This window comes from Bos indicus, chromosome 4, assembly GCF_029378745.1.
Source record: "Bos indicus isolate NIAB-ARS_2022 breed Sahiwal x Tharparkar chromosome 4, NIAB-ARS_B.indTharparkar_mat_pri_1.0, whole genome shotgun sequence".
Classification (NCBI taxonomy): Eukaryota; Metazoa; Chordata; class Mammalia; order Artiodactyla; family Bovidae; genus Bos; species Bos indicus.
In genome coordinates this window covers 119,797,255-119,810,700 of record NC_091763.1, presented here as the reverse complement: position 1 = coordinate 119,810,700, position 13,446 = coordinate 119,797,255, and the positions used below count along the sequence as shown (strand labels likewise).

Below are 13,446 nucleotides of genomic sequence, written 5' to 3'. Positions count from 1 at the left end.
TATGACCTAGTCTGCCAATACCCTAGTCTCTAACAACACAGCAGCTCTGCAAAACCAGACACACATTTGTTTCAAAAAGGTACATGCTTCAGTTTTGATACTAACAGCTTTGCAAAATTGATGCTTTTGAACTGTGGTGTTGGAGAAGACTCTTGAGAGTCCCTTGGACAGCAAGGAGATCCTAAAGGAAATCAGTCCTGAATATTCATTAGAAGGACTGATGCTGAAGCTGAAGCTCCAATCCTTTGGCCACCTGATGTGAAGAACTGACTCATTGGAAAAGACCCTGATGCTGGGAAAGATTGAAGGCAGGAGGAGAAGGGGACAACAGAGGATGAGATGGTTGGATGGCATCACCGACTCAATGGACATGAGTTTGAGCAAACTTCAGGAGATGCTGAAAGACATGGAAGCCTGGGTGTGCTGCAATCCATGGGGTAACAAAGAGTCAGACACGACTGAGTGACTGAACAATAACAACAAAAAGGTTTGAGATGAGGAAAATAAGCAAAGAAGTTAAAGAGTCTACTCAAGGTCAGAGTGGGTCAGCTGCAAAGCCAGGGTTAATCTGTCAGCTTAAATGTCTGGCTGTGACCCTCTTCCTGTTAAAAGATTATTGACAGACACACCCAAGAGCATGTTGAGGGATGGCTCCACGGGGACAGGAGAGAAACACTGGAGGGACTGCTGACTTCAGGACCTCACCACCCTGGAAGGCCAGCCAGCTCACAGTCAGTGGCAGGAAGTGAGACGGGGAAGGGCAGAGTTGTGTGGGGCGGACTGAGCAATGCTGGGGTCAGAGGGCATGCAGGGATGATCACCTAGTTCACCTGGAAGACAGGCGGTGAACACAGAGAGACAGGCAGACAGATAAGGGACGAGGTGTGGACAGCATAGGCCAGGTAACGGAGAAAGCCAGGCAGATGACCAAGGGGCCTGCAAGGGGGTGCATGGGGAGATGAGGGGGTCCGGGGATGGGTAGGGGGAAACTGGTCAGGTGGGGGGTCCAGGGGCAGGTGGGGGAAGCCTGGTCAGGTGGGGGGGTCCAGGGGCAGGTGATGGAGGAGCCTGATAAGGTGAGGGGGATCCAGGGGCAGGTGGGAGGGGGCCTGGTCACATGAGCGGGTCCAGGGGCAGGTGATGGGGGAGACTGGTCAGGTGGGGGGTCCAGGGGCAGGTGGGGGGAGCCTGGTCAGGTGAGAGGGTACAGGGGCAGGTGATGGAGGAGCCTGATAAGGTGAGGGGGATGCAGGGGCAGGTGGGGGAAGCCTGGTAAGGTGGGAGGGTCCAGGGGCAGGTGGGGGGAGCCTGGGCAGGTGGGGGGGTCCAGGGGCAGGTGGGGGGGTCCAAGGGCATTTACCAGAGGGCCTGGCCAGGGCTGCCTTTTCCCAAGTAAGGGCAAGTAGAATGGAACAGGCAGGAGGGACCCTGAGGCGAGTCCAGAAGCTTGGGACCTCAGGGAGAGGTGGGCAGGGGGGCACTCCAGCCCAAATCTTGGAGCCTCTGCACCTAGGGTCACACATACAAGATGCTGCAGCCCCGTGAGGACGGGAGCAGGTGACCCCAGGTGACACCCGGTGACTTTCAATAAAGCCGCCCTTCCCAGGTTGCCCTCAGAGCCTGCGAGTGAGCCACGTCCGCGGCCAGGTGCCCCCAGAGCACAGGCTCCAGGTGATGAGAGTGCCCTGGCCACCCCCACTCTGATATCGGGACCGCATGTGTCACACCTCAGGTTGCCACCGCACTGGACGGGCCCCTGGTGGGCGCGCGGCACTGACCTGCTTGGTGTTCTTCTTCCCGAAGTTCCGGATGTACATGTCGTACTCGTTCACGGGCGGGAGGTCGAGGAGGGAGAAGGTGAAGGAGAAGTCCATGTCGATGAGCCGGAGCAACTTTGCGCTGCGCATCCTGGAGGGAAGAGCACAGACGTGAACTGGGGGCGGGGCGGGGGGGGTGGGGGGCAGGACAGAGGCCGGGGCCTGGGGGCAGCAGGCCATCCACATTCAGTCACCACACTGGGACCCCCTGTGGACACCGAGGCTGCAGGGCCAAACCCCCACCTCCCACTGCTGTCGGTCCCCCCCCACCCCGCTCCGGAGGTGCTCCAGCGGGGTGAGCCCCCACCAACCTCACCCTGGCTCCCTCTGCTACAGAGGGCAGGTACTCTTGGGGGAGGTGGGGTGGGGGAAGGCTGCTTCCTGCCAGCACAGCTCTCTGGCTGACCAGATACTCTCCTAAGTCCACTGCGTCCAGGACTCCGACATCTATCCCCAGACTGCACTGGGCTCGGTACCACAGACGTGGGCTGACAGTCTGTCCTTCACTTTCACGAGCTTCTGGGTTCATAGCTGTCAAGCCCGGACTCTGACCCCACTGACCCTGGCTCTTCACCCTCATCTCCACCCTTGCTGGGCTGACCCAGGCCTGCACAGGCGGCCTGCAGCCCACGGAGGACGCTGACACAGGGGCTCAGTGCCTGGGACACAGGACGGCTGGCCGACGTGAGGCTCCCTCGCTGAGACGAGGGGCGCCAGCTGCGAGAGCGCGGCCCACACGGCAGGAGGCAGGGGGCGCGGGCGGACCTGGCCCGCTGTCTGCTATAGCTCCCGCTGCCCGCCTCCAGCCTCCAGAGCGCCTGTGACACTGCCTGGCCGTGAAGGCGGGGCTCCCGGGGCCCCCAGAACTGACACAGATGCCGGGCCAAGCTCGCCTACGGCACTGCACTCCTGCACCAGGAGCACGAGCCGGGACCTGGGAACGCAGCACAAACACGACCACGGCCTGAGCACAGCGCTGACAACAAAATAAACACTAATATTCACAGGTCCGTTGCAGGTAAGTACAGAAACTCCTAATTCCTTCTGCAATTTTTCCAGTACACCTACTTTTGCTTAAGGGCCTGAGTCCGATTCTTTTGACGGTGTGAAGCTGTGGCAAAATCCACGAAAATTCCACACAGTGGGGTTTTGGAAAGGGAGCTGTTTGCATCTGCACGTAAAAAAAAAAAAAGCTACTTTTGTGAAACTGAAATATTTCTTTCAAGCAAAAGAAATCAAGAGTAAACCAATTAGACACATATAAACCAATTATGTTCACTCAACTAATGACAAATGTCTTCTATGTGCACTTAGGAACCACTTCTGCTCATTTCACCTAAAACCTGCAACAAAGCAAAATTTCCTCCATCTGTGCCACACTACTTCCAGAAATACATAACACATATAAGCGGGGTCAGTCCTCCGCTCCCACCCCACGCTCTCCTGCCCGCTCCAAAACCCGTCTTCTCAGGTAAGGGAGTTGAGGTGTGAATACACAGAGCAGCTGGAAAACAGACAGAGGCTGGTGCATGCCAGACAAGCCACTCACTGCAGCAGAAGACAGAAGACGGGCGGACACGGGCGGGGCTTCGGCAGCTCACAGGGTGCAGGCTGGTCGGCCTGGTGGCGGCCGCGGCCGCCAGAAGCCCCCACAGGACAGACCGCTCCACCCGCTCCCTCTGCGGGGTCCACCTCCGTGGCCTCGGCCGCAGGGCCCCCGCGCTTCGCGTGCAGACAGACCCGCGTATTTCTCTATGCACTTATTCTCACTCTGTCTTCTCGTTCCCCTTGGACCCAGGCAAAGAGCGCACCGTGTCCTGTCAGAGGCCGTGAGAAGGTGCTGACCAAGCACCTCCTGTTTCTCCTGCTTCAGAGCACCATCACTCGGGGCTGTCAGGAGCGTTCATGGAGAGCACTCTCCTGCCCTGACAAGTAACCTTCGCACACCCAGGTGCCAAGAGCTTTGGAGCAAAACACATTCCCAGTTTCATAGAGAAAGTCGCCAAGGCTGCCCCACCACGTGGTGCCGGCCTCCTGACGATGCAGTCACTTTGTCTGAAGAAACGCAGCCGGGGCCTTGGACGTCGACTGAGCTCAGGGCACGGGGCTGGCCCGCCCCGCCACAGCGCCCTCCCCAAGGAGGGCCTCAACCCGCACTCCCGTCACGTACCTGGGCCCGGCCCCCCAGCGCACTCCGGGCAGCTGTGCTTCTCCAGAAGCTTCGAGGACAGCTCGCCGACCCGCTGGTTCTCCGCAAGGATGGCCTTCTGGATTTCCTGGATCTCCCTCCTCCTGGCCGGAGGCAGCTCCTCCGCCGCCTCTCCCTCTTTGGGCTCGTCCGCCCCGCAGTCGTCAGCCCCGTCAAAGACCTCGAAGTCGTCCTCATAGTCCTGCGCGCAGAGCAGACATGTTCGCAGGCAGAGCACGCACAGAGCAGACACGCGTGAGCACGCACAGAGCTGGGAGCACGCAGCCAGCAGGATGCACAGACAGGGCCCCGTGTGCTTGGGCGCCCTGGAGCTCACAGGTTTCTGTGCAAACTGCTGTGCTTGTTCCTCCGCGTCCACACACACCCTACAGAACTGTGCACTCTGAGAGCTCTGAGTGAACAATAAAGTGCAAACGTACCTGTGCCGAGAATGGGCGCGTGAGCACACGGAGACCTGTGTACCCATGTGTACTTCATGTAGACACACACACACATGCACGCACATAATGCACACACATGTGCGCACACACACGTTTGACTGCAGTGCACTATCAACAGGCTAAATTGAAAATTTTAATTCCACCATACTAGTCAGCAATGATAGACATATGGCAAACTTTTTATAGGTACCAGATCTAAATCAAGTAGATAAGGAGTACTGAGAGCAGTAAGAGGAGATGAAAAAACAATTGTTTCTGGTTTGAGAACAAACTATCTTTAAGACAAGAAAATTTTAAATACCTACTTCAAAATCATCTTCAAAAATGGCTGTATACTCATCCGTTCCAGCATTTTCTAAATCAAGGTCTTCCTTTTCAATTTCCTACGGGCAGAAATCAAACATATAATTAAAATATTCAATCTCAGGTTGATTCTTGCAAATAGGCTGGAAAATACATGTTTTCTGAGATTCACTTCAGGTTGTTAATTTAGAAATTCAAATGTTTATAAAATTAACATAACCTAATCGCAACTCTTAAAGAAATACTCTGACTTATAAGTATGACCAGAAAGAGAAAACAGTTAACAATCATATCCTTTTTGAGAAAACTATAAATTCTGATGGCCAAAGAAAAAAGTGGGTCTCTGGTTACTGAACAAATAAACCAGAGACCCAGCATCGCAGGCTCACCACATCCCAACAATTTATTGCTCGGCAAACACACCATGAGCCCCCCAGCTACCCAGGGTGCCTGCCAGGGACAGGAGGGAGGAAGGGGACAGGAGAGTGTCTCTGGCTTGCTGGGCCTGAGCTCAGGGCCCCCCGCTCCGCCCCGGATTGGAAAGAACACCCCAGCACCACCAGCGGCTCCTGCAGGAGCTGGCTGCTCCTCCACCACTGGCTCGGCATTTATTTCTGCAAACTTTCTGCTCCCTGGACCGTTCCTCACTGACAACACCCGAATCGTGTCTTTGTGAGGTCTCTGTTTACTTTCTTGCATTCTCCCCAAAGCTACTGACTTTCAAGGCAGAGAAACGGCAAGAAGGCTGGGGGCGCGTCCAGTCCGAGTTCCTGGGAGCGTACACGGAGGGTGCAGGGCAAACGCACGGCAGCCCCTGCGACCCAGCGTCCTCAGGGCCCCAGGCAGACAGACAGCGCAGACGGACGTGTCCTCTCCTCACCATGGCCTCTTCATTTCCCTGCCTCTGCTCCAGCTTCCACATCGAGGGGCCCTCCTCGCGGCCATGCTGGGGGACAGAGCACAGCGGGTCAGCCGGAGGGCAGAGGCGAGGCCCACCCTCCTCCTGCGGGGACCAGGGGCTGGCGTGGAGTGGCACCGGCCGAGCAACGCCTCACAGGGAACTCTACCTCTCCGGGCCTCAGGGTCCTCCTCTGAGAAACGGAGAGACTGTGAGCCTTCCTCCAGGTGCTGGTGAGGCGGGGCACCTGGCTGTCCCACTGGGGCCATGGCCCCAGGGAGGCACGGCTCTCAGACACCACCGATGCAAAGGCGTGGGGATGGCATGGCGCCCCCAAGAGGAGGGGAACCCCTTTCCGCCTAAAAACTTAATCTGGCCAAGTGGGCTCTCCGTGTAAGTGCTGAGCAACCACACCAAGGTAACTCAGGGCTGATGCTATGAAACACGTGGCCAGTCATAAGCCAAACAGGCTGCCAGCTATCTTCAAGATCACTTCCGGGCTCTCTCAGGGGAAAAACACCTCTCATATTTTTCTCCCTTAGTGAAAAAAGAATGTAAAATGTCTAATTTTGTATATTGGCTACATGTTGAAAGACTATTTCAGAAATGTTGGATTATATGTTATTAAAATTAATTTTATGTTTCTTTTTTAAGGTGACCACCAAAAAAATTAAAATGACAAATGTGGCTCACATTGTAATTCTAGTGAACAGTGCTAACCCTTACCAAAAAAATTGAGAGACAGAAAGAAAGTATTAAAAACTGTATATTTTCATTCAATAATTCCAGTTTAAGAAACTTACTCATGAGCAGTAGGAGGGAGATCTGAATCATTACAGCTAGAGGGGCTTCCACAGTCAGGGCAAACAGCACAGGCTGCAGGTGTGAGCAAGACACAAAGAGCGCCAACCACCTGCCCCCAACACAGACGCCAGAACAGCAGAGTGAAAGGCTACACAGAAAAAAGACTACGTGGGAAGAATCACCTATAAGGCTCACTTTTTACTAAGGACTGGCTATACCTAGACAGGGGGAATCCAACCACTGCCCAGACTGAACACAACATGCTCACATCAACCAGCACAGCCGCCCCACCTGACTTATCTGAAAACACTGTGCTCCTGGGTGTGTGCGTGGAATACAGACCCAGAAAAACACGGCATCAGATGCTAAAGACACGGCTCTCATAGTCCACTGTTTCAGATAACTATCAGAGAAAGAAAAAGATCCTTCTTCCCGGGAAACAAAAGAAAGTAGGTTAAACCATTAGGCCATTTAGCTATGACCTAAATCAAATCCTTTATAATTATACAAATTATAAAGGTGACAAATAGATTCAAGGGACTAGATCAGATCTGGTAAACAGAAAGACTGAAGAACTATGGACGGAGGTTCATAACATGGTACAGGAGGTGTGACCAAAACCATCCCAAAGAAACGCAAGAAGGCAAAGTGGTTGTCTGAGGAGGCCTTACAAATAGCTGAGAAAAGAAGAGAAGCAAAAGGCAAAGGAGAAAGGGAAAGATCCACCCAACTGAATGCACAGCTCCAGAGAACAGCTAGGAGAGGTAAGAAAGCCTTCTTAAGTGACCAATGCAAAGAAATAGAGGAAAACAAAAGAACGGGAAAGACTAGAGATCTCTTTAAGAAAATTGGAGATACCAAGGGAACATTTCAAGCAAAGATGGGCACAATAAAGGACAAAAACGGTGTGGATCTAACAGAAGCAAAAGATATTAAGAAGAGGTGGCAAGAATACACAGATCTATACAGAAAAGCTCTTCATGACCCAGATAACCACGATGGTGTGATCACTCACCTAGAGCCAGACATCCTGGAATGCAAAGTCAAGTGGGCCTGAGGAAGCATTACTATGAACAAGCTAGTGGAGGTGATGGAATTCCAGTTGAGCTCTTTCAAATCCTGAAAGATGACGCTGTGACAGTGCTGCACTCAATACGCCAGCAAATCTGGGAAACTCAGCAGGGGCCACAGGACTGGAAAAGGTCAGTTTTCATTCCAATCCCAAAGAAAGGCAATGCCAAAGAATGTTCAAATTACGGTACAATTGCACTCATTTCACATGCCAGCAAGATTATGCTCAAAATCCTTCAAGCTAAGCTCAGGAGTATGTGAACCAAGAACTTCCAGATGTACAAGCTGGATTTAAAAAGGCAGAGGAACCAGAGATAAAATTGCCAACATATACTAGATCATAGAAAAAGTAAGGGAATTCCAAAAAAAGTCTACTTTTGCTTCATTGACTACACTAAAGCCTTTGTGTGGATCACAACAAACTGTGGAAAATTCTTAATGAGATAGCAATACCAGATCACATTACCTGCCTCCTGAGAAACTTGTATGCAGGACAAAAGGCTACAGTTAGAACTGGACATGGAACTGGTTCCAAATTGAGCAAGGAGTACATCAAGGCTAGGTATTGTCACCCAACTTATTTAACTTACATGCAGAGTACATCAGGTGAAATGCAGGGCTGCATGAAGCACAAGCTGGAATCAAGACTGCCAGGAGAAATATCAATAACCTCAGACATGTAGATGATACCACTTTAATGGCAGAGAGTGAAGAGGAACTAAAGCACCTCTTGATAAGTATGAAACATTTAAACATTCAAAAAATGAAGATAATGGCGTCCAGTTCCATCACTTCACGGAAAGTGGAAGGGGGAAAAGTGGAAACAGTGTGGGATTTCATTTTCTTGGGCTCTGAGATCACTGCAGACAGTGACTGCAGCCACGAAATTAAAAGACGCTTGCTCCTTGGAAGAACAGCCGTGACAAATCTAGACAGTGTATTACAAAGCAGAGATATCACGCTGCTGACACAGGTCCGGCTAGTCAAGGCTATGGTTTTTCCAGTGGTCATGAATGGATGTGAGAGCTGGACTGTGAAGAAAGCTGAGCGCCAAAGAATTGATGCTTTTGAACTGTGGTGTTGGAGAAGACTCTTGAGAGTCCCTTGGATAGCAAACCAGTCCATCCCAAAGGAAATCAACCCTGATTACTGATTGTAAGGACTGGTGCTGAAACTGAAGCTCCAATACTGTGGCCATCTGATGCAAAGAGCCGACTCACTGGAAAAGACCATGATGCTGGGAAAGATTGAAGGCAGGAGGAGGAGGGGACAACAGAGCATGAGATGGCTGGATGGCATCACTGACTCAACTGACATGAGTTTAAGCAAGCTCTGGGAGTTGGTGATGGGTCAGGGAGGCCAGGGGTGCTGCAGGGCACGGGGTCTCAAAGAGTCAGACACAACTTAGCTACTGAACAACAACAACAGAAGCCGAAACCTGCTTGCCACATTACCGATAACAGAACAAAAACCTAGGAAATGGGAGGATAACAATTTTAACACCACAGTATACAATTCTAAAGATATTACGTAATCATTATGAAGATTCTTCTGGTGATAATGATGAAGATGGCATAAAAATGAAGCCTAGGATTGTGGTGTCTGAATGATACCATATCACTGACCTGTGCTTCTCACGTGTACACACGCACGCATAACCCAGAACGTAAAACAACTATTACACTTTATGACTTGCGTGTGCTTCTCACGTACACATACACACATGTGTGCACACACTTAATCCAGGATATGAAGTAACTGTGAAATGAGTGGAGCCATGAGGGCATCAGTGTTAATAACAAATGCCTGATAGACTTTGCCAGTCACCCAAGCCTGCGCTGCTTTGTGGAAAGATTTTCAACACTAACGCAACTTTTTTACTAAGTCGGTCACTCAGTCGGTAAAGACTCTGCCTGCAATGCAGGAGATCTGAGTTCGATCCCTGGGTTGGGTAGATCTCCTGGAGAAGGAAATGCCTACCCACTCCAGGACTCTTGCCTGGAGAATTCTATGAATGGGGGAGCCTCGTGGGCTGTAGTCCACAGGGTTGCAAAGAGTAGGACACAACTGAGTGACAGTTGTATATACACACCCTCAGACTTTCTATTTCTTCTCGAGGCAACGTCACTAACGTCGATATTCCAGGAATTTCCCTTCTATCTAAATCGTCTAATCTGTTAGCAGGAAATGCTGTCAATCCTATTTGTGAAAATGGGAGCTGAAGTCCCAGTCTCTACTGACTTTTCTGTTTCTCCCTCTAATTCTGCCCGCCTCTACTTCTTGTATTCTGGATCTCTTCTGAGCAGCATGTTCATTTACACTTGTCATGTCTTCCTTGCAAGCGACCTGTCTTATTCCTGTGATGTGTTCTCGGGCCTCTGGTCCAGCCACCCAAGCTCTGGTACAACTGTTGTTTGGTGGCCACCGTGTCCATCTTTTCACTTTAATCCATTTGAGTCTTTTAATCTAAAATGTATCTCTTATGTGCCTCGTGGAATCACCACTCAAGTAAACCCATGAAAAAAGGCCTGCCAGGCTCTGCTCTCTGAGTCTCAGGACCGCACCACAGAATCCCCGGGAAGGGTCTCACCTTCCTTCTTGAGTCTCTGTCCTTCCCGTTAGTCCTCACTAAGTTCTCTGAATGCCTAGAAAGCAAATATGATCAAGGTCAAATTAATTTTAAACAAAGACTTGAAAATTAAAGCATTTTCGTCTCAGTGAAGGCTGCTGTCAGCTTTTGATATGATTAAGAATGGCTACAGGTTGGCATATTTGCAAAGCATGCTTTATTAGGACTATTATTAGAACTTTATTAGAACTAAGGCCTCTTTAAAACTATTTTTTAAACTATAGGTTAAACCTTTTTAAACTATTTTTACTGTCTCAGCAGTAGTACAGGATAGGAAATATCTTCAGTAGAGAGAAATTGTGTTTTAACAAATTTGTGTTTAGGTATAAACCCATATCCTTTAAGAGTTCTAGAAAATTCCTATAATTTTATTAGAGAATCCATCCGAAATGTTTTAGGTTTAATATAATATTTATATTTCCAAAAGATTTATCTTGAACTATGTTCTATTTTTATAGAACATATTTTGTATGTTTACTTTGGACCTAAAATTAAGGTTTTCAAAATTACAACCTGATTCTCAATATTTGGAACTTAACATTCATACCAATTCAACACAGTGTATGTTTAAAATCATACAGAACCAAGCAAAAGCTTCACTGCCTTTCTAGCAGATCTGCAATACAAAATCTAGGAATCTGCACCCCAGGCTTAAGCATAACCTTGTACAAACTTGTAAGATTTAGGGCAAGGTGTTTAACCTGAATCTCCCTAATCTGTGAAAAAGAATCACCAAATATCGCTGCTGTAAAGAATAAATTATAATCTGGAGCTCACATTCAAAAGGAGGATTTACAGGCAAACTATAACCTTAGCCTTCATAAAACCCACAAAATTGGCCTCATCCAAGCTTCACCAGTAAAGACAGGCTCTGAAAGGCCAGCCACCCCCAGGAAGGGCGGACGCAGCGGGTGCCTGACCTGCAGACACGGGGCAGCCGGTCTGCTGGGCACGTCTGTGCTCAGCGTCCAGGGGTCGTGAACCGGAAGCCCAGAGCCACTGCAGGTGCCCTCCCCCGCAGAGTGGAGACTCCCGGAGACCGGTGCCCGGGGAGGGCTGGCGTCCTGAGGCCACACCAGCAAGTGTGTACAAGGCCAAGCAGGACTTATAACCCATAACAAGCTCCCAGCCCCTGGAGGACCCCGAAGACACAACTTGGAGGGTTCGTGTCTGGAGAACCTGAAGTCTAGCTGTAGTGTGCTCTCATCTCCTGGCCGTAATCAGGCCCAAGAGGAAAAGTCCATTTTGACGCTTTCTGGGAGAACTCAGCTATAAACACAGCCATCGGCGGAAGGACACATTCACTCACCGGCTGCCCGTGCCGTCTCTCCTCAGACTTGTTCCTCGATGTCTGTGCTCCCCATCCTGTAAGGAAGTCCCACACCCGTTAATGAGTACAGCATAACGAATTCACCATTACTAGGCTCTGAAAAAGGGGTCACGGGCTCAAAATCTAACAACCGCATCTATGCTGCAGGCACCTCTTAAAATGACCGTTTTTACCACCTGTCTTAGTAAATAAGGTGTTTGACGTAAGGGAGATGAATAAGGTACACTAAAAGGTGGTTATCCATCGTCTCAGTAATATTACCTAAGTAAAAGAAACTTATACTTACCAAGTCTACATAATTTTCAGAAAATCTGACTAGATCCTTACACTGTTTAAAACGATAAAACTTTCAAACATATGGAATATGGCTGTTTCACAAATCTGCACACCTATGGAAAAAATTTAAACGCTCTTCTCTTAAATTAAGTGAATTTTAAAAACAGAATGTAAATCAACACATGAAGGCAGGCTGTTTAAAGGAGAGCCATCTGTTGAGTGGGCACTGCCCGGAAGCACGTGGGAAAGGAGGGGCAGTAGGCTGTTCCCTGAGGAGGGCCTGGGCCAGAGGGGCTCCAGACCTGGGGGCCGGAGGGGAGGGGGAGTCAGGGGGAGAGAGCCAGAAAAAGCACAGAGCGGAAGGAAGCTTGGCGTGCAGGGCAACACACAGCAAGTAGCAAACGCCTAATAAAAGTTAGCATTATTCAGACACTATCTCTGACCAATAAATTCTACCGACCTGTGTGTCCAATATTAGGTCACTTGTAAACAAATGAGGTTAGGACCATGACAGAATACCAGGCAGCTAGGGGAGGGGGAAGGGGGGGGAGGGGGGAGGGGGGAGGGGGGAGGGGGGAGGGGGGAGGGGGGAGGGGGGAGGGGGGAGGGGGGAGGGGGGGAGGGGGGAGGGGGGGAGGGGGGAGGGGGGGAGGGGGGAGGGGGGAGGGGGGGAGGAGGGGCGGTACCTTCGGCTCCCTCCTCCTGTGCTCCTCCCTGCGAGACCGCTCTTTCCTCTCCGCGTGGCCCCGCGGCCTCTCCTCGCCGGCAGGGAAGCCCTCTTTTTGGCGCCTCTCTTTATGTCTCTCTTCCCCTTCCTTGTCGGAGAACGAACTGCCTTTTTCTTTTGAATTCTTCTCTCTCTTCTCCCTCGTGCTGCTCTTTTCCCGGTGCTTCTTTTCCCGGTCTGGTTCCTTCTGCTTCCTGTGTCGCCTTTCGCCCTCTTCTTTGTACAGCCAGTATTTGAGCGGGTTGTCCTTGCTGTCACCATACTGCAGCTGTGAATGTACCGGTGACAGACACGTAAGCGCGTGTAAGCGGCACGCGCCGTCACGTGTTCACACCCCGCAGAGGTGGGAGGCGCAGGCCTCCGGCGCGGCCACCCTCCCAGATGCGCGTGACAGCCAAGGCGGGAGACGGCAGGGACGCCCCGCCAGCACGCACACTCACGCAGCCTGGCCCTCGGGGGGCCATCGCCCCCGTTCCTCCGCGGGGCGAACCCCCCTGACCCTGCTGCTGTCCCCTCCCCGGCTCCCCGCGTCCCGAGCACCCGGCCCGCCAGGCCCCCCGACAGCGCCGTGTGAGGCGTCCCGGGACAGCACACGGCGCCTCTCCTCCCAGCACGGGTCTGCCCCCACCCGCAGGGAGACCGCTCCTCACCCCTGGGTCCCTCAAGACCCCAGGGGTGCCCGGTGACCCCGGGGGCGGGCACCACAAGGCAGTGAGCGGCTGCAAACTAATATGGCGGATCGTGAGCGTTACCACGACGTCTTAATGGAACACAAACCATCCTTTCCCTTCACTCAGGGCCTCCTCCGTCTCTGCACCCTGAGAGTCCATCTCCACCACCCCTCTGGGGACAATCCCACTGCCCCATCCACTCTGCTCACAGCACTGACATATATAACTATCAGACAGTTCCTCTTCAAAAGCACCCAGACGAGTAGGCAGA

General features: G+C 51.5%; 1 protein-coding gene across 6 annotated transcripts in view; it reads right to left on the bottom strand.

The window, feature by feature from the left end:
- The window catches only part of DYNC2I1 (dynein 2 intermediate chain 1), a 50,536-nt gene that overhangs the window by 29,907 nt on the left and 7,183 nt on the right, over positions 1 to 13,446 (bottom strand). For all 6 annotated transcript variants that reach the window (XR_011566396.1, XM_070788523.1, XM_070788524.1 and 3 more), the window contains exons 5-12: positions 12,464 to 12,772; positions 11,481 to 11,536; positions 10,133 to 10,187; positions 5,650 to 5,715; positions 4,772 to 4,849; positions 3,988 to 4,207; positions 2,886 to 2,988; positions 1,779 to 1,908 (exon numbers count right to left, since the gene is read on the bottom strand). Coding sequence is in view for 5 of the 6 variants with exons in the window: in XM_070788523.1 (XP_070644624.1) it covers positions 1,779 to 1,908; positions 2,886 to 2,988; positions 3,988 to 4,207; positions 4,772 to 4,849; positions 5,650 to 5,715; positions 10,133 to 10,187; positions 11,481 to 11,536; positions 12,464 to 12,772 (1,017 nt within the window). In the remaining variant the exon portion in view is untranslated. The remainder of the gene's footprint in view (positions 1 to 1,778; positions 1,909 to 2,885; positions 2,989 to 3,987; positions 4,208 to 4,771; positions 4,850 to 5,649; positions 5,716 to 10,132; positions 10,188 to 11,480; positions 11,537 to 12,463; positions 12,773 to 13,446) is intronic.